At 39.7% G+C, this 26108-nt stretch overlaps 2 protein-coding genes across 8 annotated transcripts in view; one reads left to right on the plus strand and one right to left on the minus strand.

Annotated features, from left to right (window-relative positions):
• Positions 1–2: 2 nt before the first annotated feature.
• edaradd (EDAR-associated death domain) lies at positions 3–21879 on the minus strand. Of its 7 annotated transcripts, none has more exons than XM_088304202.1 (6): positions 21603–21879; positions 7567–7625; positions 7170–7212; positions 2529–2596; positions 1089–1137; positions 3–948 (listed from the first exon to the last, which is right to left on the minus strand). In XM_088304202.1, the coding sequence occupies exons 1-6, from the start codon at positions 21619–21621 to the stop codon at positions 554–556; spliced, it is 633 nt and encodes a 210-aa protein (XP_088160328.1). In that variant the 5' UTR covers positions 21622–21879; the 3' UTR covers positions 3–553. The 7 variants fall into 7 exon arrangements, with proteins under 7 accessions (XP_088160328.1, XP_088160326.1, XP_088160327.1 ...); XM_088304200.1 differs by having other exon boundaries at positions 7567–7628; XM_088304201.1 differs by lacking the exon at positions 21603–21879 and adding an exon at positions 9295–9359.
• pdzd8 (PDZ domain containing 8) overlaps positions 20966–26108 on the plus strand; it is a 45122-nt gene continuing 39979 nt past the window's right edge. The window contains exon 1 of the mRNA XM_088304194.1: positions 20966–22480. Coding sequence (XP_088160320.1) covers positions 21594–22480 — 887 coding nt within the window. The 5' untranslated portion in view covers positions 20966–21593. The remainder of the gene's footprint in view (positions 22481–26108) is intronic.

The following is a 26108-nucleotide window of genomic DNA, read 5'->3' on the forward strand; positions in this document are numbered from 1 at the left end:
CAAAGGTTAGCATGAGGTAGAAGGATGCAATAGCAATGAAATGAGTTTCTATGGACTTGGATTTGAGACTGCAGGATAGAAGGTCCCAAATGTTCTCAATTCAATGAATGCTGTGAAATAAATATGTTTTTAGTCAAGTATTTATTTACATATGTACTGAGATGGCCAGTTAAACAAACCCCAAAAAAATCTCTTCCAGGGCACTGTAACCAAATCTTCACGAGTGTTATTCTGCCCGTTCATAAACAAAATTTCAATTTCAAGCAATTGCAGTGATTCATTAATGGAAGAACTTAAAATACACCGTAAACGCTATTTTTTAATAATCGTTATCAACTAATTCAAAACTAAAACTTGAAAACTGAGACATTGACGCGGGAGAATTAACACTACTGAGTGTTAAATTACAGAGGGTTTAAAAATATTATTTGGTTATCCATAATTTCCTGAAAAAGTTATTGTTAACAATATTGTGGTCCAATCAGACAGTATGAGAAAAATCATAGCAAAAGAAAAAGAGGGAAAAGAGCCAGCGGGAAATCAGTGAAAGAAGTTAATTTGCTTGCTGCCAGCGTGACGGCCAATCCTTTTCCATCCAGCTCTGCAACAATCGCAAGACATCGATTCGCTGGTAAAAGCGACATAGTTCAGTGAGCTCAGTGACGGGTTTCTGGTTGTAACGCAGTAGGAACTCCTGAGTGGGGCTGTGTGACAGAGAACCTTGGGTCCGGTATTCCAGCAGGGTGAGCTCATCGTAGCTCATCCCCCAGCGGCTCGCAAAGTTCTTCCAGTTTTTGACGGTGCAGTGGTTGGGGTCCAGCTTGAGTCGCAATAAATCCAGAAGATCTTTGTCATTCAGGAGGTCACTGATCTTGGGAGGAGGTGCGCGACGACAGCACTTTTCACAAGGGCTGTTGAGCTGTAATTGGAGTTCTTTGGGGTGGTCTTCTTGGCAGAGACATACAAATAAGGACATGTATATGAAATGAATAGGGTGGATTGGAAAATTCATATGGTCAAAAAGAAATCATTATTTTACGTTTTTATTTTCATTTGTTTCATTTTATGACTTTGAAAAAATGCTATACCTGGTGACGTAGATGTTGGGCAGGTACATTCTTCAGTATCTTTCACTGGCTGGAACAAAAAACACAGTAGATGGAACTTGAAAGATGCAAATTCTTCTTCTCTTTAGTTTCCAGAGGTATTCTAGACTTTTTCAATTCGTATCATTTACAGCATGGGTGGGCAAACTTTTTGATTGGCGAGCCACAATGGGTTCTAAAATTTGACAGAGGGGCCGGACCAGGAGCCGATGGATGGAGTGTTTGGGTAACCTCACCTCATCGGAGAAAAAAAAAAGACATTTAATTTTAAATAAAAATGAACAAAAGCAATCCTGTTCCTCGAGTGCCGGTGTCCTGCCTGTTTTCCATCTCTCCCTGCGGGAACACACCTGATTCAATTGATCAGATGATCAACAAACACTGCAGGAGCTAGATCAATATCCTAATCATTAGATACTCATTCAACCAATAAAAACATGTAGCTAGGTAATGAAAAATGTCCTTAATTGCATATCTGCTTTGCGATTACCAAGGCAGAACTCATTACACCTTAGAAATGCATTAAATTCATTCATCGTGGGGATTCAGATTACGTATATGCCTTAGACTTGTGGCCACCAGAAAGTAATTTACCAAAAATTATTAATATTTTACATGCCATTTTTTTGCGACCGTGAGGCAATCTGCAACTTCTCAACTTTACATAAATTTAGAGAAAAATGTGACAAACATCACGTCAGAACTGGAGAGGGCTGATACAAAACAAGACCTTCATACACGATGCTTGACACAATTTGATTAAAATATTTTCCTATCTTCACCAGCCCAAATCTTTAAGTGCTTTATTGTGGACTCTTCAACATATTACCGTTTTGAGCAGGGATTAAGAAATGTAACAGAATTTACGCTTTGCACACCTGCAAGATTGTGACGTGTTTCTCGGTTTGGAGTGAAACTTACAGCAGAGTATGATTTGAATTTTCCTTTGAGGGATGAGTATTTCAGTTCATTTTTACGAAAACCCAAATAGGAGCAGACTCCATTCTCTAAGAAGTCACGAATGAATTAAGCATCATATTCAAGCAGTAAAACATGCTTTTTCACGGTTCAGTAATGCAAGTCAACAACTAACTGAACTTTATTATTCGTTTTTATTTTAGTACACCAGTGAATTTGAAAATGAAACAAAAATAATTCAAGTTTAGCATTAACAATCGTATTTGAATTAAACATCTTATGTATTAACCCTTCTTAATTATTTTGGTACTTATGCTTTTTGTTTAGGTAACGTGCGGACGGTGGTCTACTTTATGCATTGTTCGAGTTTTAGCACTGCCAATTAAATCTATCACTATAAACCACATAGTGACAAACCCTATTCCAACATTTTTTGCAATTTTTCTGTCATGGGTAAATGACACCTTATGATGCCAACAATTCAGTAATACTCCTGATACTGACCTGCCTGATTCTGTTGGAGGGGCTCAAGTATCCAGAGGGCATGGAGCTCAGGTGGAGTGTCACAGCATCTGGGGGAGAGACTTCATATTAGAATTCGAGCCTCCACAGTTATGTCATCAGGAACAATTGCTTTTGCATTTTTCATCCTTGTTAGTTTCTTCCTAACTTCCCCCTTACTCATCGCTGGTCCACCACAATTGCCTTTTCCAGTCTCCCTTCTCTCTCATTTAGATGAACTAAAAATGAATCATGACATTAAATGGTGGTTGAAAGTGAGATAAAGAATTACAAATATGATTACTGTAGCACATTATATCTCTTTTTATTCAAGTCATAGCATTTGGGCGGCACAGTGGTTGACTGGTTAGTACGTTTGCCTCACAGTGCAGAGGTGCAGGGTTTGATTGGCCTTCTTGTGTAGAGTTTGCATTCTCTCCCGTGACTGCGTCGGTTTTCTCCGGGTACTCCGGTTTCCATTCCAAAAACATGCATCGGAGGTTAATGGAAGACTCTAAATTGCCCCTAGGTGTGAGTGTGAGAGCGGCTGGTTGTTCGCCTTTGAGTGCCCTGCGATTGGCTGGCAACCGGTTCAGGGTGTCCCCCGCCTACTCCCGAAGATAGCTGGGAGAGGCTAAAGCACAACCGCGACCCTCTTGAGGAGAAGTGGTTCAGATAATGGATGGATGGATCATAGCATTTTTTTTTTACTATAACTCCTCCCAGTACATCCATCCATCCATCTTCTGTACCGCTTGTCCTCACTAGGGTCGCGGGGGAAACCCTGAACTGGTTACCAGCCAATTGCAGGTGCTCCCAGTACATATATTTTTTTTTGTTAAGTCAGACTTCAGTCTCTATACATTGCAATATCAATGTAATCTACAGAGAGCCTTCAGAATCACTTGTGCAAACCAATATAGTTGAAATGTCCAATTTTAGCAAAGGGACTACTTCGTTAAACAGTCAGATTTAAAATTAGCCTGTGTGGGCCTTTTCAAAGTTGGTCAGAGCAAACCAAGTATGACACATTAATCAATTTAACAATCAGCATCTCACGTGAGGATGATGTAAAAGATGAAGATAAGATAAAGATGGCCTCTATTAGTTTCACAATGGGGAAATTTGCAGTGAAAGCAACGAAGATATAGGTCACACAGAGATGGCGGTGTCATGTAGCCGTTACTGATTTATTAAAGTAATTAATTTAAATGTTTTGTTTTGGTTGTGTTATTACATAAATATTGCTTTTGCTGTTATGTTGCCTTTTTGCGTAGCAAAGATGATTTCTATAATCGCAACATGATAGTGATGGTAGTAAGAGGTGGATTAAGCCCGATTAAGTCCTCAATGAGGGTTCAAGATCCAAATGTACACTCGATTCCCACCTTACTTAATGTTTTTCATTAAATTAGTTCATATTTACAACCCAGAAGTGTTTTTCACATGATTATTTACTGTAATTCCGACTCCAATAATGTGTTCTCGTATGTCAGTGTTACACTACTTTGCGTTTCAAATTGCGCACAAATTCAGATGAAGCATGCAAATGTAATTTCATTGTAAACCGAGGGCCCCGATGTTTTGATGTAGCAAGACAACATTACATTGTAGGAGCAGCAGAACAATTATTGTAAAAGGGTTATATCTTGAAATACACACACTAACATATGTGTAAGAAAACCTGGTGTTTTCTTACAGCGTCAACATTTCCCATGGCACGTTATACTACAAAACATTGTACTCAAATGAAATTTGTCACATGCACACAAAAACGTGTATTTTTTTCCCCACAGACTGATTCTTTTAATGTTGAGAAAATGAAAGTCTAGCAAGGGTAATTACCACAAATTACTAATCATATTAAAAATCTAAAATTGTCACAATCCTGTTTTTCTTTCTGTTCGCTGTCCCCGTGGTGATTATTGGTGGGCGGAGTCTTCTGCGTCACATCTGCTGCTTGTTCTTTGTTCGACTTATCCCGCCAGTAGTTTCTTTCTGTCAGTCTTTTACTACGTAGCATGACTGTGATTTCCTTTTTTCCTCTTTTTCTTTTTTTCACCTGATAAGGTTTTGGACGCTTTCATTAGCACTATTAGACTATTTGAATTGCACATCAGATAACAATGAAACTCTGCCAAAAAATGTCATGTCAGGACTGATGTCATCATTTCTTAATGTCCATTTTTTACATGGTTAGATGACATTGAGTAGCCTGTCTAATCTGTAATCTTGAAGAATCTACAGTCTTCCCCATTGGGATCCCACCGCCACTCAAGAGGTATCAAGTTTCGCATACCAGAACGGGTGAGGCAGGAAGTCAGACAAAGTGATGGTATTGAATGTCATTAGTCAGCATGGGACTCCTGATCGTAATCCAAGTCAATACATTGATAAGGACAAAGAGAAATGAATGACGGTGACTGTGCTGTTGACATTTTGAACTCTTGTGCTGACAACAAAAGGAGTCTGAATACAAATTGATTAATTGCACCCATGATGAAACATCCCAAACTGATATATCCACGTTATCATTAAAATATCCTCTAAACTTGACGCAGGAAATGCACTATTTAAAGGGGAACACAAACCAAAAATGTTCTTTAGAAGAATATGTTCTATGTCGAAACATGGCATTCTGGTTCATATTGCGTTTGTGGAATATGAGTTAAGCAGTAAAATCCACCCATGACAGGGGGCGGCCATTTTGTCACTTCTTTCGTGTGAAAATGACATCACAGTTGCACAGGGCTCAGCTAATGACCAAAAAAGGCTCAGCTTCAGAAAACAGGTGAGCCATGATTGGTTATTACCTGAGGCCTCTGAAATTCACTTTGTCTGACGCCTGTTATGCGTTGCAGTCCAAATGGTACCGTATTTGGATCTGTCAGCCCATCCAGCCATTACCAATAGTACTTCTGATCCTGTACTCTTTGTCTTTCCAAGACAATAATGGCTAGTGGGAAGGAAGAGGTAAGTCTTTGAGGTGCAGGCATAAATAATTGAAAAGGTTACTCTCGATCTGGAATGTGAAATGATTTAACAGAGTCGAGAAACCCTCCTGAGACAAAACAAAAACAGTCAGATGCTGACTTTGCATAGTCATGATATACTACTAGAAGTTTCAATATTATTTCATATTTTGCATCTTTATAATTTATAATTAAGTCTTTAAGAACGGAGAATTTCGACATCTTCAAAAGCGCTGAGAATTAGCAGCCCCTTTTGTGTTTGTGTATTCTTAGTGTACTGAAGGGTCTGCGATTTGTAAGGGGTTAAAAGGGCATGTTTGTTTAATATATGGGAGTTTGTTTCATATAATTTCCTGTATTTTGTTTCCTGCCTTTAATTCACCTGTTTAAATAGGCACTAGTTTGTTTTGCGGCAGTTTACTGTGATTGTGATTCCCTATGTCTCGCGAGAGTGTACAGTGCACAAAATATTACTGCGCGCGCGGCGAGTTGAACAACCTTTTGAGAGACATTTTACGAGTACGGAGCAGTTTAGTGAGTCGCACGGATAAGTTTAAGTGAGGAGTTGGTCGGTGAGACCACGGCGAGCGTGTGACCGCAATCAGGAGACCGTGAACACGCTTCGAGAGGTGAATGCGCGTTCTCAGCACGGCAGCCGGCCGAGACATCGAGCGTGAGTTGGCAAGCTAGGCTGGCTCACACGACGGAGACGAGAGGACACCCGAAGCCATTAGCGGTGTGTCGCAGTCAACAGCGGTGGACTGAGAGCATCAATTGGACTGGGCAGCGTCTTCCGGATCCACTGTCATCGCAGCAGCCACCCACCCTCGCCGTTTGGACTCCTTTCCGACGTTCGACCAGCAGGTGCACTCGCTCACTCGCCAGCGGAGGAGCAGTTTCTCCTCCTCCTCAATACCAGTAACCGCGGCAACGTTGGCCAGAACATTCAGTAATATTAATTTGGGCGCCCAACTAAATTTATGTTGCTATATTTGGTCATATAAAGTGAAGATTATTAAGCAATTATTTGGCTGTAATAAATTGTATTAAGTGTTGAATCTGGTTCCCTCTTGCTCTCTCTACACCACAGTTGGATTGAGTTAATTCGGTTTGAGTAATTTGGTAGATTCAAGTAAGTAGTTAAGGCATCCGCAACACCCCTAAGGTGAAACACATACAGTCCTCTAAGCTCCGGCACACTTAGCATTGAATTAGCGAGCTGCCGCTTCACAGGACTTTTTGCGACCATTAAATCTGATGGCAAATGTCTGGCCAACATCTTTGCGACCTTGATGAACTCTGATGAAAAACCAACGTTTACTATATTTGCAAATACTCGCCGCTCAGTGGAATATGGGCTTAAGTGATAGGCACTGAGCGATGATCCTTGCATGGGCATTGCTGGTGTCGGCAGTTCACTTCCCTGATGTCTGACTGGTGATCATTCCAGGGTAGAGCCTGCCTCTCGCCCAAAGGACGTAAGGTCTAGGCTCCAGCTCCTTGTGAAAAACATTAGGATATGCGGTATAGAAAATGACAGAAATATTACCGTATAATTACTTTCCATAGTCAATGATGAAATAGCTTACGAATCCTAATACATTAGAAGTCAACAAGCATCCCAAAACCGATTGTCTTAGACTGTATGTTTCGCTTTGAGTAACGTACTTACTATTAGGATCAGTGACTTGCACCGGATAATTGGCTTCTAAAGACTGCAACAGAAAAAAAGGAAAGACCTGTTAATAATAGAAAACGAAATCAAGCTAAAAATAAAGTAACCTTTTGTGGAAGCTTAAAATGAAGCTTGACACACATAAGCCTGCCACTATAGGAGAAAATAACTGCAAAGGCATCACACAGCAAGCTGGAACTTGTTCTTGTTCCTCAGTGAATCTTTGTGTGCTTGCGGCAGTTTTTTCAGTTCTACATCTCCTTGTATAATAGCAAAAGACAAGTGCAAAGGGAACAAAGGGTAATCAGCATATAGCAAAAAAGAAAATGAAGTGTTAAGACATAGAAACAGTCAACACAGGCTGAAGAAGAGAATCTAAGACAAAAGTACTCACAAATTCTGCCACAATGGTGGTGGTGTCTGTGTCCTCCACGGGCTCAGAGCTGATTCTGTCTGCTTCAAACAACAACAAAGTTCAATATTTCTTTATTGAAAAAGAAAGCACTTGATAATATTGTACTGTATTTTCCGGACTATAAAATGCAACTTTTCCCTACACTTTGAACCAGCCCTGTCTTTTAACTCATTCACTGCCATTGACGGGTATAGTAGTACATTCATTTTACCTGGGCTGCCAATGAATGAGTTAATGTGATGCGATTTATTTCAGAATTTTTATTGTCGCGCTTCGAGCCTCCATTAGATTTACCAATAGTCAATGAAATGACTGAACGCGTTAGAGTGGACCAATGAAACAGCCCGAGACGTCCACATTCTGAATATTCATCAACTGTTTTTGTTTCGAGTACACTCGTGTGAGAGAGGAACCGAGAGAGAGAGACAAATGTGGACGCGTATGGGCGTAGAGGTGCGCAGCTAAATCGAGCAAAAGCTGTCAGTGACAATGGCAACACAATATTGCTGCCCACTCAATTCAGCTTCGAGAGGCCACCGTGAGTCCGGGTTATTTTTAAATGTCCGTGATCCAGGCTGCTGAAAAAAATACAAAGAAAGAGAAGTAGTACAAGAGGAAGAAATACAAGAAGGCAAACTGTACACTAGATTAGGGTCTTGCTCATCATTGGGAAACATGTTATACGTTTATGTTGCTTCCCTATTTGTTCAGCTTCTATCCTGGATCCACAGCCGTGTCACCTCCCGCCTCGATTCCTGTCTCTCGCCCCGCTAAGGCCTCCCTCAGAAGTCCTGCCATGAGCTTCAACTGTTCCAGAACTCCGCTCAAGGGCGTGGCCAGGCATTTTGAGCTCCATGAAAAGAATTTGTCCGGCATAAATGTTTTTATGCTGCTTTACATAAAACTATGCATTTTATAGACACCCCAAAAAAACAACATAAATGGTCACAATAATCTTTCTAGATTAGCCAATAATATGCCTTTTACTGACATTGATTGGAAAGTGGAATCAAGTTCAAATTCTCCTGCCATGACATCTACACTCTAAGAAAGGAGTGTGCATTTTTTTTTTTGTTTTTTGCCGCAGCAAGCAGTAGTAATTAAAAACTCAAAATCCTGCAGGGTGCTGCTTAAAGATAAAACTTTAATTTGCGTGGGGCTCGACCATTATCCTTGAAGTGATAACTTATACAGTAAGCAAGATGTCATTTACCTTTAACACATTGACAAACTTAAATTATTGCCATGCCATGGTTAGTAAACTATGGTTGGTCGATCTTTGTGGCAGGCTCAGATTTTTAGTTCTACAATCACTCTTACATTTATAATGTTACTTTATTACATTTAGTAGTTACTCTTGAGATGTGTGTGCTGTTGAAACTCGTAGCAGGCTAAAATAACAGCAATGTACATGAAGTAGATAGTAGTCCATTTTATTCTATTAAGTGCATGTGCTCTGTACGGTCCTAATTTTGATGCACATGAGTGATGTCGAGTGGATTGGCCGGGAAAATACGTCCCATCTCACATCCCTGTACAAAGACTCAAATGCCCCGTTATGTCCAATACCACCTGTGCAAAGTCTAGCAAAATACCAAAAGAAAGAAAACTCCACCCATGCACACAATTAGACTTACATCTGTAATAAAAATAGGGCCCATTGTGTTAAATTTGAAACACTGCAACCTCTCGTTTAAGTTCTCTTACTGTCATGATCCGTTTCTGTCATGCCTCATGTTTTTGTTGTTTTCTGCTCAGCTGACGTGGGGGCGTTCACTCCAGCACCTGTTTCCTGTCTTGTCGTCACGGCTGGAGAGACGCCGACCTGCAACGCACCTGTTGCCCATTGATACCATGATTACCTTGCTATTTAAACGCGCCGCGCTGACGTCTCAGCGTCGGATTATTCCCTTGTGCTCATGTCCATGGTCCAAGTGTTTACTCTCGCCATTCCTGGTAACTGCTTTACGTGTTTCTCGACCTCGTTTGACTATGCACCCAGGCTTTGTCCTTCTCGGCCGTGTTTGCTCGCCAATTGGCTCATCTTACCCTTTGGTGGTAAGCGATTTTTGTTCGGTTTTTGTTCCTTGCCTTTTGCAAGCGTTTTCTGTTTTTCGCGTAGTTTTCCTGGTGTGATTTTTCCACCAGCGATTTATGTTCCACTTTCGGTACCGCGTAATTGTTTGTATAGATCTGTTTTTGTATATAGATTTTGCTACTGGAGTGATAAATTCTTTGATCACGAATCTCTCTTCTCTGAGCCTGCGTTTTTAGAGTCCACTCCTGCTTTTCCGGCAAACTCAACACTGACTCTGCTCAGATATCAATAACTAAACTGATGGATTGATAAGTTTTCTTCTTGCTCACTGCCACACATTTTACACGGAAATCATTTTCCTCCGAGATGACAGAGGCAAAATGCCAACACAACTTTCGCTCCCTGAGTGTTGTTTTACTGTCAGTCATCATCTTAAAACTTCATCTTCATCATCCATCATTGTTGTTGACATTTGATTCATTAAAATAAAGTAAGGGTGATTGTATAGAGTTGACTTGTGACTGAAGCATAAAGGCTGTGTGGACAACTCAGGCAGCCATTGGAGACAATTTCTAAAATCATAAAGCTACGGTCCGAGATCCATTTGCCTGAGCATGCGTGCAACTGAAAAATGGCACGAGCAACGGTCTGTGATTATATGAACCTGTGTGGTTTGTTCAAATCATCAAGACATTAAGGGTGCGAGTGGTTGTTGAAGTTGCAAAGGAAGGAAATGAATTGCAGGTCGATCACAAGACATTAAAAACGTTTTCCATGTACGTTGGCATGCAATACACTCATGAGAATGGGACATTTGTTTCAGTATCAGCACCAGACTTAAGATAACACGTTTTACCATAAACCTGATCAACGCTAAAGTCTTCGATAAATAATAAATGTGGTTAATGTGACAGCCACCAAGAGAATCTCAAACGCAATAATGGACACTTTCTGGATAAAATATACAGTGGTTCGTCCCCACTTGGAACTTCATGTTTTGAGTTTTCAGAGTTTGCGGGTTTTTCCAAACTAGTCAAAAAAAATTTAAAAAGTAAAAATACAGCCATGTTGTGGAAAGACCCATTGCTTTAAAAAGATGAATTAACTCTGAGGCTTTCACATACCCATGGCATGAACACAAGGGGCGTGATTGGTTACCGGCGCAAGCTCGACCTATGAGAGCACGGGTGGATTTATCCCGTGAGCTGATTGGCTGCAATGACTCAGCATCTTCCCTTGTTGTATCTCACCATTCTCATCTCATCTCATCTCATAAAGGCACAAATCCTCCCAAAATCAAAAAATAATTCGGTTTTCACCTTTTTTGGGGGATTTTGGTCCCCATTAATGCGATTGATGAGTGATTACTCCATTCATTCATTATCTGTACCGCTTCTCCTCACAATGGTCACGGGGGTCACTAGAGCCTGTCCCAGCTATCTTCGGACAGTAGGCGGGGTACACCCTGAACTGGTTGCCATCCAATCGCAGGGCATGCATAGACGAACAACCATCTTCGCTCACACTCATACCTAGGGCCAACTTAGAGTTGGCCAATCAACCTGCCATGCATATTTTTGGAATGTGGGACGAAACCGGAGTACCCGGAGGAAACCCACACAGGCACGGGGAGAACATGCAAACTCCACACAGGAAGGCCGGAGCCGGAATCGAACCCACGACCTCTGCACTGTGAGGCCATCGTGCTAACCAGTCGCCCACTGTGCCGCCCCTGAGGGATTATGTATATTAAAAAATAAACAAACACACACAAAAAAAACATGGCAGCTATGTGTGGTATTGCACTTCAGGTACAGCAAAAAAAATGGATAAACATCAAGATCAAAGATCATTTTAAACCCTAGATCAGTTGAGCATTGTTTCTCCCTTTCGGGGAATGCAAGAACATGCTACTACACGCTCAGGATGGATTTCAAGAGATGAAATACAAACCACATGATAATAGTTTGCTTATAGGCTATAATTCCATGCAAGTGTGTCTCTTGTTAGACCTCCAATGTCTCGTATGAAACTACGTAGCATAATTTGTGAGAAGCTAGCATCATTGGACATTTGTTTTTGTCCCTATATTGTTACAAGTTGAGAAGAGAGACATCAACAAGATATGGAATTTTCATTTTCGCTACACTGCGCCTTGTAATTGGTAACTCGCTCAATGTGTTTATAAAACACATACACCTGGTCATAACAGATTTTTCAAAAGGAACAGAAAAAGGTTAAAGTAGAGGTTATACACAAGGTTAGGATGCAGGTTGAACTGTCATTTGTCTGGATTTGGGAACAAATGTTCCAACTGTTGTCATGATAAAAGGAGCAATGGGACAAGTGACCACCATTTTCAAACTGTTAACTTCTTATGCCTCTAAAATCCTCCTTAACAACTAAACCAAAAAAAAAAATAAATGACTGCTGAAATACGTAACATATTCTACTGCACTAACAAGCTTCCATTTGTATTATTTAAGTCAAGTTTTGGCTGCCAGGATGGCCGAGTGGTCTAAGGACCCAGTCTCCCCAGGAGGCCTGGGTTCGAATCTCGAATTTCCCCATTGTGGGACTAATAAAGGGAATATTATTATTATTAATATAAGTTTTAGGGCAAGTGTTGGCATTTTTAAAGTGAGTTTTTTTTTTCATGTTAATTTTCAAGTTTTCACAAAACAATTTTCATGATATTAAGAAGGTAACTTCGAGCCCCTTTCTACTCAATCCCTGTGTATGTTTTTTTTCAATAAGGTTTCTATTGAAAAAAAAAAAACGCAACGCAATTCTTTCCAGCTCAAGTTACTGGAGCAGTCCTTTTTACATCTGATTAATCAAAGTTACGAGGTACAGAACGAAACTGTTCTTCTATAATACTTTAGATTATGAAGGCCAAGTGTTTAAAAAGATTTTAAAAAAAAAAACAAGAGTTGCACACATGGCTCTGCCTGGCAGTGACCTAAATAAATTGTTGTTTTTGTTTTTTTATCAGCATTGAAAGAAAGTTTAAAGACCATATTAAAGGGTGGAATCAAAGCATCTGGAAAGAGATACCATAACATATATTCAATTAAATAAGATTGCATATCATTAAGAAATAAAGTAAGGAGAAAACCTGAAAAAGCTAAGCCAAGTAAATAATGTAAACTTTCAAATGATATGGCAGAAAATAAAGAAACCAACTCGAGGAAATAATTCTAGAAGACAGATTAAATTATGGATCAATAATGCTCTAACAAAGGAATGCTTTAAATAAAGTCATTACTTTGACAAATCTGTAGCGAATATTAATAAAAGTTTTCCGTCACATCAGCATTACAGCCAGTTAACTCTGCTGTGCCATTATTTATTTTGAGAATCTGAAACACATGTACCAAAGGTATTTTTAAGAGAGCTGACCCTCACTCAGTAGGAAATTATGGACAAATAAGCATCCTTCCAGTCTTGTCCAACGTTATTGAAAAATCAGCCGCAGAACAGATAAATTCTCAACTTCGACATCTCATGCAACACGGGTTTAGAGTCCACCACTCAACAGAAACTCAGAAACTGTTTTTTTTTTATTGAAAGGATTAAGTCTTTCATGGACAGTGGGGGTGTGGTTGGTGCATAAAAAAAAAATCTTAAATCGTCGAAATGCATTTTACACAATTAATCATAATATTCTCCAGTCTTAATTTTTACAATGTATTATTTCCCAGTCCACTTCTAATTGGTTTAAATCATATGTTGTCAATGTGTTGAAATTGGTGCTGTCAAGTATTTTTTTAACTAATTAATCACAAAAAAATTCCATGATTAATCGCGATTAATCACATTTTTCAACTACTATTTTTTCTGAAGCTTGTAACAGATATTTACTTGAATAATATCTTGGAATTGATGCAAAATCACAAAATATGAAGTACATTTAATTCAAAGACTGTTCTAATAGTTTTCTTTGATTTTTGAATACGATCTAAATGGAGACACTTTCTCAAAACTGCCCACAAGCGCCACACTCAAGCAGTGTTGGTTTGCAAGGCCCAGCACGATGTTTTGTTCTGAGGCGTGCTAAAGATGTACAGCTAATATGGCACAATATTGGCAAAGTATGCAAATTATTTTTGAAGTAAATTAAACTGAGTTAACTGAGTTAAAATATTTAACTGAGTTAAAAAAAAAATAATCACCTGAGTTAATGCTTTAATTTAGACGGCCCTAGTTGAAATACATAAGACAAATCTACTTTCAAATATCATGACACAGGTATCCTCAGGCCCTAACCTGAATCCAATTCCAGGTTTAATTTGAAGTAAAACGAGCAAAGTTGATTCAGTTCTTCAAATTTCGCTTCCCCTTCTTGTCAAATGCACTGATTCCTTAGCTGACAGCCAATCATAGTGATCATTTGTCCCGACAGGGCAAGCTGATTCTACATGTTGACTCGGACGAACACGCCGCCCAAACGCCCCCACAACGGCTCTGACTTTACGACGTTGCACGCTACAACAAACAGACACTGCATACTGACTTTCCGACGGTAGATTGGTGTGTTGAGGCCTTTAAGGAAACAACAGATGTTGGTAATGCAACACAAGGGTTGCCAACTGTCATTCAACATCAACATGGAAGAAGGCCAAAGTCAAACGCACCAAGTGATAACTTACCTTGTTAAAAAAATAAAACTTATCGCCATCCTGAGGACCAAATTACATTAAAACATGCTTTTTAGGGGTGTGGCAGCAACACACTTCTGTAGTTTTTCATACATATACTGTAATTCTGACTTTACTACAGCGTTAGTTTATGATATACATACTACGGTGCATATCATAAGTAAATATTCAATTACGTTGTCGCTGTAGGAGTGGGACACCGTCGTAAACCCAGAACTACTAGCATGTCAGTATTGTGAATTTGGTTATTCTCTGAATGATGACAATGTTTTAATAATACAAATATGTAAAATGCATAATTTGAGACAAACTAGGATTTATTATCAAATACTATACATTTTAGCCTAATATTTGCCTGTCTTTCATATCCTAATTTATGATTAATATTTTTCCACTATTTTATTTGTATAGTGTACAGTCATCTATCTATCTATCCATTTGTCTGTCTATCGATGTACAACGGTATATTTCGGTATATCGTAGATGGTGCAGAATAGAATCCTTCTGTTTGTCTAGATGAATTTAAATCAACCTTAGCATTAATAATCTGTCTAATGTAATAAATGAGTCAAATCGGACTCCAACTATCTTTGTGCCACCAGGAAACACTTGCAACACGTGCAACTGTGTTGGGATGAAATAAACCTCGTTTTCCCAACTACTTAAAAAAATTTATGAGTAATGTAAAATTGATCTATGGCACTTACCAAACGGTTCTGTACATGCTCTCAAAGTGTTCATTTTTGAAGCCGCTTCCGTACTCCAGGTTAATGTCTGAATACAGGTTAAAGATGTTGATGCCAGCCAGTGGCGGCACCTTAAAAAAGACCACCTTTCAAAAAGAACAAGCAGGTAGAGTCGATTTAATGCTGCGTTCAGGTGCTGCTCGAAAATGTTAAAGTTGTGGGAGGGACCTTTCCAGAAAAGCTTCCCAAGGCAAGTGAGTTCGTCCATGCATTGAAGACGATACACGTCACCCCCAGAAAGGAATACTGTTTCAGTGCAATTTACTTGATTCAATCGGTTCTTATTTATTTACGACCCCTAGCAAAAAAAAAAAAAACGATGGAAATACCTGTCTCAGGGGATATTTATTCAGTTGTTTCAATTTATAGAAAAACAAATCACAGACATGACACAAAACTCAAGTCATTTCAAATGGCAAATTTCTTGCTTGAAGAAACACGAAAATAAATCAAGAAAAAAAAGAAGTCATTTGCATTTTTAGACCAAGCAGGATAAAAAATAAATATGGAATCCCCAATTATGAAAATGGTGATTGCATATTTCTTGCCAGGTATTGTAATTTTAAAATAAAAACATCCATCCATTATCCAAACCGCATATCCTATGTAAACCCAAAGGTAAATAAAAAGCTTTTCAAGGAAGAGTTAATTTAAGTACACATTACAAGGAGTATTCTTTTGATGATAGTGTTCTGTAATTACACATTTAGAGTAAAGTTTTGCGGGAAAAACAATTAAATGAAACAGTAAGTACTGTCACGCAGTAAACGAGTGTGCGTCATTTTGTGCCACCAACAATTATTCAACCCTGCTGTGTAACCTTGGCTATAACCTATATACCTACGACAATAACCAATAGTTAAATGTTTACCGAAATAATACAGTTGTGTTTGTGCATCTTTGCCTACTTTCATACAGTGACTTGACACTGAACTTTGGGAAGAGTCATTGTGAAATGAAATGAAATTGTGCAGACAAGTATAGAGTACAGTGCAGAAGAACTCTTTTTTTTGCTCGGCTAGCAATGAAAGAACAAAAATAATGAGACCACTCAACAGACTTAGATAGATGGTGCTGAATAGAATGTTCGAGTATGAAGCTATCGTCAACTCCACATGTGCCCTTGCAAATTCTTGGTTACAGTTGTTACTGTACTTGACTGAGAACGGGGTCTGGTGAGGAAACTCACAGGTGAACAGCTTCAGGGAAGTGAGGAAGACACACATTCTTTACATGTGTGTACATGTTGGTGTTGCGGCCTTTTTATTATTTTTTTTTAAGCTGCACATGCTTTTTATGATGCTTTTATATCTCAAATGCAGCTTCCCTTCTTTAGTTTTTTGTTTTGTTTTCTTTATAAAATGCCTAAAAAAATAGAGATGACATCTGAGGAGTAATTTACTCTACCACATTTGAGACTTTGATTTGCTCTCATGAATGAGATCATGCACACATACCAAAAATCCGGCCGATTTTAAACATTTACCTTCCTTCTAATCAAAGTCAGCAATGCCTGATTGTGGGATGTCTCTAAAAGATCATCATCATTCTGAGCAAATATTCTTTGATGTAAGCTGTGTTAAGAGTGATTTCATATCATTGTCTTTGTTGCGCCTAGAAATTCTGTCCATAAAAGTTATACTTAGAATCGCTGATAAAGTGCAGCCTCGGCGTAGTCCAACCGTCACTGGAAACGAATACGACTTACTACCGGCAACGCGGACCAAACTCTGACATCGGATGTACAGGGACTGAATAGCTCGTCTTAGTGGACTCGGTAACCAATACTCCCAAAGCACACCCCACTGCAAGAGGCATTATAAAGAGAAATGCTGTTACTAATTGAGTTGTTTATGTCTTTGCATATCAAGCAAAACTGAAAGTCAAACTTGCTAAAAATAGTAGTTGTCAAGTGCATCACACCCATGGGAGATGTGGGTGTCGTAAAAACTCACACTTTTTTAATAGTTGCACGCAACTGTTACAGGCTAATGTCCAAAAATAATTTGTATATATGATGAGGGCAGCTAGAAATTGGGCGGCGGGCATCTCAGACCTAAGAGCTCAGGTAACGACGAGCACCTGTTTTCGGGGTTTGGTCTTTTGAAGTTCACAAGCTGAACCCTTAGGCACTGTTATGCCAGTTTCAGTCAACAGCAAGTAGCTAGTTAACCCTTGAAATGGATAAAAACGGATGGCTTTTGTTGCTTAATTCACATTCCACAAATGCAATATTAATCAGAATAGTGTCTTCGGACTATTGGTGCGCCTGGAACATATTGTAAAACAAAATTTCGACTTGACTTCACCTTTGAAAACTAGTGACACTGCAACGTGTAATGCCACTACACCCCAGCGATGACTGACTTTTTGCATGCTATGAATTTCTACAAACAGTGACACTTGTCTCGTGTCTCTAATAGAAATAGTATGAATAGGGTGGAGCCTTTAGACACCAGTATAGTTCCATGACCAAGCGTGTAACAAATCACACTTCCGTCCATCCATTATCCAGTCTGATTATCCTCACAAGGGTCGCAGGCAGGCTGGAGCCTATCCCAGCTGTCTTCAGGCAGTAGGCGGGATACACCCTAAATTGGTTGCCAGCCAATCGCAGTGCACACAGAGACAAACATTCACACTCGCAATCACACCTAGGGACAATTTAGAGTGTTCAATTAACCTACCACGCATGTTTTTGGAATGTGGGAGGGAACCGGAGCACCCGGAGAAAACCCAGACAGGCACATGGGGAACATGCACACTCCACACAGGAAGACCACCGTGTTGCCACAAATAACACTTGTAATTCAATCATCTTTCCTTCACAGGACACCCCAGCCTCAGGCGGCGCTAGAGGTGGGGGTCACAGGGGCACTGGCCAGCCCTGAAATATGATTGGATTTTTCTTGGGTTTCTTGATTTCATAATGTCAAAATGTCAACAGCATGATGAAGACGACTGTTTAAATACCATTTCTAGTTGAACCAGAAAATGTATTGGTTTGTTCAATGATCAAACACCTCCTGTGGGTATGCGACAAAACCCTGTTCTGACATTACATGTGACCCCAGTTTTGTGTGATCACATCATGCCAGGTCCGTTTGAGGGTCTCTCAGAAAAATGTAATACGGCTAGTTAGATGTTTTTCCACATCAATTTTTTTTTATAGGACATACAGTTGAATCCTTGCTATTGCCTTGTTTTCGGTTTGATGATTTGCATGCAGTACTCGATGATTCTAAAAGGCATAGGAGGACAAGTCATCTTAGACCACCCAGAAAGTGTTGAAAGGTGGCTTGATTTTTTTTTTTTATATCAACGTTGTTCATGTAGTTTTGAGGTATATAAGGTCATGCAAACCAATTTAGATCCAATTAGTATGATGCAGAAGAAGATAATACGGTGCCAACATTTTTGATCATACATAATTTTCAAGATGGTGTCTTTGTTGTGCACATTTCAGTTTTTATTCTTTTCTGCTCCGATCGCTCGATGAGTCCTTTGCTAAAAACTGATCACAGGCCAATCTATTGTTTTGAGTTCAAAATAAGGAGTCATATAATTGCCTACTTTTTTGGGCAATTATCATATAACCATATAAATCAGCAAGGTCTGCAGAAGTAAGATAACGATTATCTGATCATTTGAATCAGGTGTGTTGCTTCAGGGAGAGATGGAAAATATCCAGGAAACCAGCATTCGAGGAAGGATAGAAGACTCCAGTTTCAATAGTGTATAGAATTTAGTGCCATCTAGTGGTCAACTAAAAGAACGCAACAACCTGATTCGAAGCGTGTTCCTTTTGAAGCACACACACACACTACGGTGCCGCAAAGAGACCAAAATTTGAAAGCCTACCTCCAATTTCTTCAGCAGAAGTGCAAGCAAAATGTCTTCACAAATGAATTCTAGTTTTCCTTCCGGTGACAAAGTAAGTGAATTGCATTCGTTACACCTGCTGAAATCCAGAAATGGGCAGGGAAACACTCTCTTTCTCAGCATAGAACAAATACCAATAACTAATAAAATTAGAAAAATAAATTTAAGGCATTGATATCATTCTTAAATTATTTTAAAGACAGAAAATTGTTTACTATTGGCTACGTTAAAATAGTCTTAAATGACGAGTGACGGAGAAAAAAAATCTCTTGCTTATAACATTAAAGGCATATTCCTAAAGGGATGGTCCATTTTTCAACACGATCAATTTATGTCTTTTTTCACTTTTTTTAAACACGAAAATGACATTAGCCTGCATTTTCAATATCATCAATTTGCTTTGACAAAATCAATACAAAACTAATGACTAGTGATGGGTCCAGCGACACCGAGGCGTCGATGCGCGCGCCGAGCTTCCAGGGCAAACCCCGTGTCGGTGCGCGTACTGCTTTGAGAAAGTCACGTGACCACTGCCAGAATCGTGTCGACACAGCGGTCGCGCGCCAAACTGTGTTCATAAGGAAGCGCATCTATCAACAGGATGGACGCTCAAAACAAGCATCGAGTTATTGGCGCGTTACTTTGCATTAAATATCCGCAAGATGGAAGACGTCACTGTTGATGCGCACTCAGAGGTGCAGCGCTATATGTCAGCAGGACACGTTGCACGTACGGAAGACTCGCTCTTATACTGGAAGTCCATGGAGGCAACGTTCCCTCACCTATTTATATTAGCCACACAGGCGTTGTGCACACCGGCCTCTTCAGTGCCTTGTGAGAGGATTTTCTCAAAGGCGGGGGAAATTGCCTCAAAAAAAGAAATAGACTGAATAACAAAACGCTGGAGAAACTAATTTCTTTTGAATAAAAATCTTTAATTACAATGAGTCCATTGTCATTCACAACACTTTTACTTGGGCATTCAGACAGATGTTCTCTTAATTTATCAACTGCGTCTCGAATATCAAAGATTTTTTTTAATGAAATTGCGTGTATGTAAAAATAATGTGAAAGCAAATGCCTAATCAGAATCAGAAATCCCTTTGTCATTGTACTCAAGTGTGCAACGAGATTAGAGAGCTCCCCTCTCCAGTGCAATACAACAATAATTCAGTTAAATATATAAATTAGATAATAGAATAATTAGTGCGATGGAAAGTAATAAGAAATAGGATATATAAAAACACATCACGTCGCTAATCAATGGAATTGGATAAAATTAGTTTGACAGATCAGTGTCAGATGACCCTGTCAAATATTTCCTGCAAGTCCACCAGGTGTCAGTATTCAGCAACACAGTGTCAACACATTGTGTCACTGTGTCGAAACGATACAGGATGCCTCATCTACCCATCACTACTAATGACCTTAAACCGCCCACAAGAAATGAGGAATATGGCCACGTTTAGCCAATGTTTAGCCCAGTCAAGTGTCCCTTTATTGTTACAGCGTCTTCCTGCATGTTTTCCATTTCTCCCGGCTGCAACACACCTGATTCAAATGATCAACTCATCAGCAAGCGCTGAAGAAGCCTAATACTATCCAGCTCATTTGAATCAGGTGTGTTGCAGCTGGGAGAGATGGAAAACATGGAGTAAATCGGCCCCCCGAAATGGAGCTTGACACCCTTGTTAGAGCTACAGTATAGTTTACTGAAGTTGATTAATAATTAGTATTCTGTACATGTGAATAATTAACATTTGTACTCACTCAATCAATACAATATCAATGTTAGAAGATGGTTAACCTCACTCAAACTTGAATAAAATACTACTTGTGTGACATTACCTATCAAATTACGAGACATGTTTTGCATGACTTGTCTGCATTAAACACTACTCTGTCCTTGATTTTTGTGTATCGTGAGACTACCTTAATTGCACAATAAAAACGGTGCGAGTAGCGACCAATTTACCAACAGTGGGCGTCAGCTTTTTTTTTTTTTTTTTTTTTTTTTTGGCGTCAGCTTCTTCAGAGCGGTGCGCGTTGTAGTATGACGTCATTTGCGTGGGTCTTGTGACCAAGTTTATAACAATTATTTAATTCATTTCAAGAATGTGGTTCAATTTTTAAAAGCAAAACGGCGTTAAGACGCACATAAAAGGGGAAATGGATAAAGGGGGACTTTGGTCATCAGCGCCTACAAGGTAATTTATAGACCAACCAATGCACGTGCCTCGGCTATCAGGCGTTTGCTCTTTCTACGTCAGGTGGTGTGGGAACGAACGTTCAAATCGCCTTTGCTTATTCGTCTCCTCCTCGAACGCTTAATGAACAAACTCTTTTTTTAAACAAAAACTGAGAGTCGGGTTAGACTCGTAAATCCCATTTGGATTGATTCGGAATGGATGTTGAACGTGGAAAGGGCTTCCCTCAGATGAAATTCCGACTAATACAGTTTACCATGAACGCCACAAGAAAAAACGTCCTACTTTCGTCATTACGCCGAGTGACGTCAAGGCGTTTGTCCAATCAAGAGGAGATCCCCAAGCTCCGGCAAGAAGCAGATGATATGGCAGCTTCGAAAGCGACCAGGTGGAACTTGCTTTGTTAACACGACTAAAGCATTGATTATGAATAGTATTTGACTCAGAGAGCGCGACTAAGCAGCTGCTCGAGATGATTTACCTGATCCTAATTTCTGCATTCTCCGGAGCCGTCGTTACGTTGATTTTACAGTTCTTGTTGATCTACCGGAGGAGCCCAGAGCTTGTCAAGAGGACCGAGCAGTACGCCAAAGTAGTGCCTGATAACGCATTGAAGGATTACTTTAATTCCCAGCATGTCGATCCAGGCCAGCTGCAGCAGCAGGACGGCACAGCCTCTGCTGGTTCCAAGCCGCAAGAGGCCGCCTCGACGAGACAGCAGGAAGCGACTGTGACCGGCGGCAGCCCCAAACAACAACCGTCCCCGCCTCTGCACAGCGACTCGGTTGATGCGGACAAGCCCGAAACATGTCATTTCCTCAATGCTATATTTTTGTTCCTGTTCAGGGAGCTGCGGGACACTCCTGTCGTCAGACACTGGCTCACCAAAAAGATCAAGGTAGAGTTTGAGGAGCTGCTGCAAACCAAGACAGCAGGTCGGCTGCTGGAGGGTCTTAGCCTGCGAGATATTTCTTTAGGTAATTCTCTTCCGGTCTTCAAGACGGCCAAACTTATAAAGCCGGTGCATTTGAACGAGGACGGCATGCCGGAGGAACTCAACTTTGAGGTGGACATAGAGTACAACGGCGGCTTCCATCTCGCCATTGACGTGGAGTTGGTGTTTTGGAAGTCTGCTTACCTGTTCGTTAAAATGAGGCGCGTAGTGGGCAAACTGAGGCTGCAGTTCACCCGCGTGCCCTTCACCCACTGGTCCTTCTCCTTCCTCGAGGACCCACTCGTGGATTTTGAGGTCAAGTCCCAGTTTGAAGGCAGACCCCTTCCTCAGCTTACGTCCATCATCGTCAACCAACTCAAACGGGTTATCAAAAAGAAGCACACACTACCCAACTACAAAATCAGGTAGGTAGTTAGCTTTGTCTCTGTTCCGATTTAGTTAACCTTATTTTATTGTTATATTATACGATTGTGACACTTCTTATAAGATAACACCTGGGTTTTGTTGCTGAGATGCTATATCAAATGAAGCCTTTTTTTTATTTTACACATGGATTGTGGTAGTAATTAATTAGCTTGGAAAAACGCACAATGGCTGAAAAATACACTTGTTGATATATTCCACTTTTATGCAAACCTTCAACACTTGGGTAGGTCCATGTTGGGTCCAACGGGATGTAAATTTGCTGCTGGACAATAGACGCACAAATAATGCCATAATGCATAGCAAAAATTTGCAAAGGGTTTCCCAGAAATTGCGAGCAACCTTCATGGAATGTTCTCCGGAAATTTTTTACAAAAACTGTACTTGCACTAGGACAGGCAGGCAGGCATGCATGCATGCACGTGTGGGCAACATTTCCGGGTCAAGGAGTACTTCACAGTTAGAGATGGGACACGCCACACAATTGACATTAAAATCCGACACCATGCTGAATATTTTTAAATGAGCAAGAGGTGTGAGATGATCTTATCTGCCCAAGAGAGGATTTGTGCGAGCTCTCAGATCTTAACCTTCTCCAACGCAAGCAGCGGCTTCTGGGTTGTTATGTCCATAATGCGATTGGAGATACCGGACCAATGTAGAATTCTTCATCATTTGCGCGAGGTAGCAGGACATACTGTATTGAGTTCAGTATTGTCCATGCGTGTGTAGCTCGAGAACGAGTGTCATGTCTGCTGCACTTCCTGATTTGCTTGTTCTCCAAAGTGCATGTATGAGTGGAATCTCACTTGGTAGACTTATTTCATAATATTGGCTGGAAATGATATGGCTTCATTCTTTAATGGTTAAGGCTATTGATGCATTCCGTTCCCTAGCTGTGTCTGTATATCATTGCGTAGTCTTATCCAACATTGACAGACATGTGACAGTTGTCTAGTGGCGTGTTTAATGAACATGGCAGCCAGCTATATTACTATTTAAAATGTTTTTAAAGTTATTAACTGTACATGAAAAATATTGGTTATCAAATTAATTATAGACAAGACATTAACTTTTTACTGCTGCAAATGGCATATATGTGAAGTATCTATTGAATATTAATTCAAACAATAAATAACCCTGAATGTCTTCTAGGGTGGGACAAACTAATGTAATTGTGATTTCTTTTTGTCCCCCTCAATTTTGTGATTGCGATTTAATATGGGGTTATTTTTTTTTTCCAAGGTCCTCTTCCCAGGTTGACAAGATTAGTTGACTTGTTACAATGGCGTCAATGATTAAAAGTGTGCACAATTAATTTAATAGTCATTTATGTACTTAGTAATTTGGCGCTTTGTTTTTCTCTGAAAACTGCCCTAATCTTGCACTTCTCCTGCTGGTTTTATGCCTAATCTGTGATGCACGTGCATAGTAGTGGTAATCCATGTCGTCCGTGATGTAAACAGAAGCATTGTCATGCAGTGTCATGGCTAACTAGTATTAGTAACAGAGTCTGAAAGTTTCAGCGCATTTCATCAAAAATACTTGCTTTGATGCAAACCTCCCTTTAATGGCAGCATGGTGATGATAAATGAGCATCGCAAAAGGAAGCATTTTGTGGTTGTTGCCTGATTTCATTTTTGACATGTTCCATGTCTGTTTGATGAAGCAATATCCTTTTTTTGTACGCTAACATGTTGTAACATATAGTATCAAATAAGGAGGCATTATCAAGTAAACTCATGTTTATTAACAACCAAAACACAGTTTTTGTATGCCCGTGGTTGGCATTGAACAGGAAAAACACAGCACATGCGCGACCACTCTGTCTCCATTCCTACACTCACAACCATGCACAGTGACACGTTCATGAACTGGGAAATTGGCGCGTAAAAAGCAACACATGGCATATTTTGCCACGAGCTCTCAACGGCGACATATAATAAAACACATAATCTAGTTTGTTACAAAATACTCATTTATAGAGCTAGGAAATATGTTAAACCAAATCTTTTAGGATTTTTTTCCACTTGTTTTGGGTGCATACCACATTTTGATCCTGTAGATCAGAGGTGGGCAAACTTTGATTGGTGCACCACAATAGGTTCTAAAATTTGACGGCGCGGCCGGACCAGGAGCAGATGGAGGAAAAAAATACATTTAATTTGAAATGAAAATGAACAAAAGCATTACAACAAAATATCTGTGTTTGACACGCCAGAGTATTTAGAAAATAAAACATTAACAAGGTTTATTCATTTAATTTTTTTCAAGTTTGGCAGGCCGGATTAGTTTGCCCACACCTGCTATAGATCCATTTACTAGTTTCAAAAAGGGCATACTCGTAAATACTGTTGGCGATCAGTCGGCTAATATGTAATAGTGTAACGTATTGTTCCATATTACAATAATTAATACCGGATTTTTTTAAAATATATTATTTGGATCAGGTCTGTGAGGAGTATAGTTGTGCCATGTCTTAAAGCAGGGGTGGGCAATTCCGGTCCTCGCGGGCCGGTATTGTGGATGCTTTATATGCGCCTATACACCTGATTCAAATGATCAGCTCATCAGAAAGCACTGTAGAAGTTGGATAATGATCATGATCATTTGAATTAGGTGTGTTGGAGCAGGCCGACATATAAAATATCGGACCAGAGTTGCCCATGTCTGACTTAGAGCATCCCTGGTGATACATGAAGGCACTTCAGGGAATACGTGAGATGTTAAAATCTATTTAAAAACGAGCTTCCACGAAAAGACCTTGCTAGAACAACAAAGATGTTAGTGATACACAAGGCCAAGTGTTTCACTAAATACAAAAACACTCAGTTAGCTGCAACAATGCAATATTTAGTGTTGACTGTTGGTAATGTTGTCTTCTTTTTAATAAGTGAATAAATATTTTAAGATAATTTAGTTGTTTAACTCAAATTCAGATTTTTTTTAATTAACTTAATTTATTTTTGAGAACTGATCTGTAATCTGATTCAAAAGGAGGACACTTTATTTAGGTAATTATGTGCACAAATCATGATCTATAATTAATTTTTTATTTTTTATTTAGTTTTATTTTTTTTTATCCAAGTAGTTCAGCAAATTTCACTATAAAGTTTAATAAATCAGACACTTATGGCACAGCTCTCTTCATGTAAACTAAGCTCAGTCACAGTGTGGGAGTAAGTGAAGATACCGCCGTAACAGACATGACCTGTCGATCAAAGAAACGACAACAGCAGTAGTAGATGAAACATTGTGAAAAAGAATGAACAAATATGAAGCTCAGCAACAACCTCCAAGGGCAGGAGTGCGGGCATCACCAATTCAGTGGCTGTACTTGATGCTGCAAATTAGGGCTGGGCGATAAACCGAAAATTGACCGTTACTGAAATGAATCACAATGACCGACATCATTTTGCCCATGTCGGTAAATTCGGTGTCTAAAAAAAAAAAAGGGAAGAGAAAAGTATTTTCTGTCTGCGGCAATGTTCATGCCTCTTTAAAACGGCTACAGCGCATGTAGTCACGTGACTCATGCGCTGTAGAAGAATGTAAACAGAAGACGCGTTCGTAGCTGGCAACTCAACTCCTGAAGCGGCTGACACGGCT

The sequence above is a fragment of the Idiotropiscis lumnitzeri genome, chromosome 9 (genome assembly GCF_059441095.1).
Source record: "Idiotropiscis lumnitzeri isolate Australia: NSW breed Sydney's pygmy pipehorse chromosome 9, RoL_Ilum_1.0, whole genome shotgun sequence".
NCBI classification, from domain to species: domain Eukaryota; kingdom Metazoa; phylum Chordata; class Actinopteri; order Syngnathiformes; family Syngnathidae; genus Idiotropiscis; species Idiotropiscis lumnitzeri.

Bases quoted from the DNA above. Each gene is read 5' to 3' on its own strand.
- edaradd (XM_088304195.1), bottom strand. From the start codon at position 15,027: ATGAACACTTTGAGAGCATGTACAGAACCGTTTG. The intron at 7,629-14,993 runs GTAAGTGCCATA...TGTTGTTTGAAG, and splicing joins AGCATGTACAGAACCGTTTG to CAGACAGAATCAGCTCTGAG. The intron at 2,597-7,169 runs GTAAGTACGTTA...TCTCTCCCCCAG, and splicing joins GCAAGTCACTGATCCTAATA to ATGCTGTGACACTCCACCTG.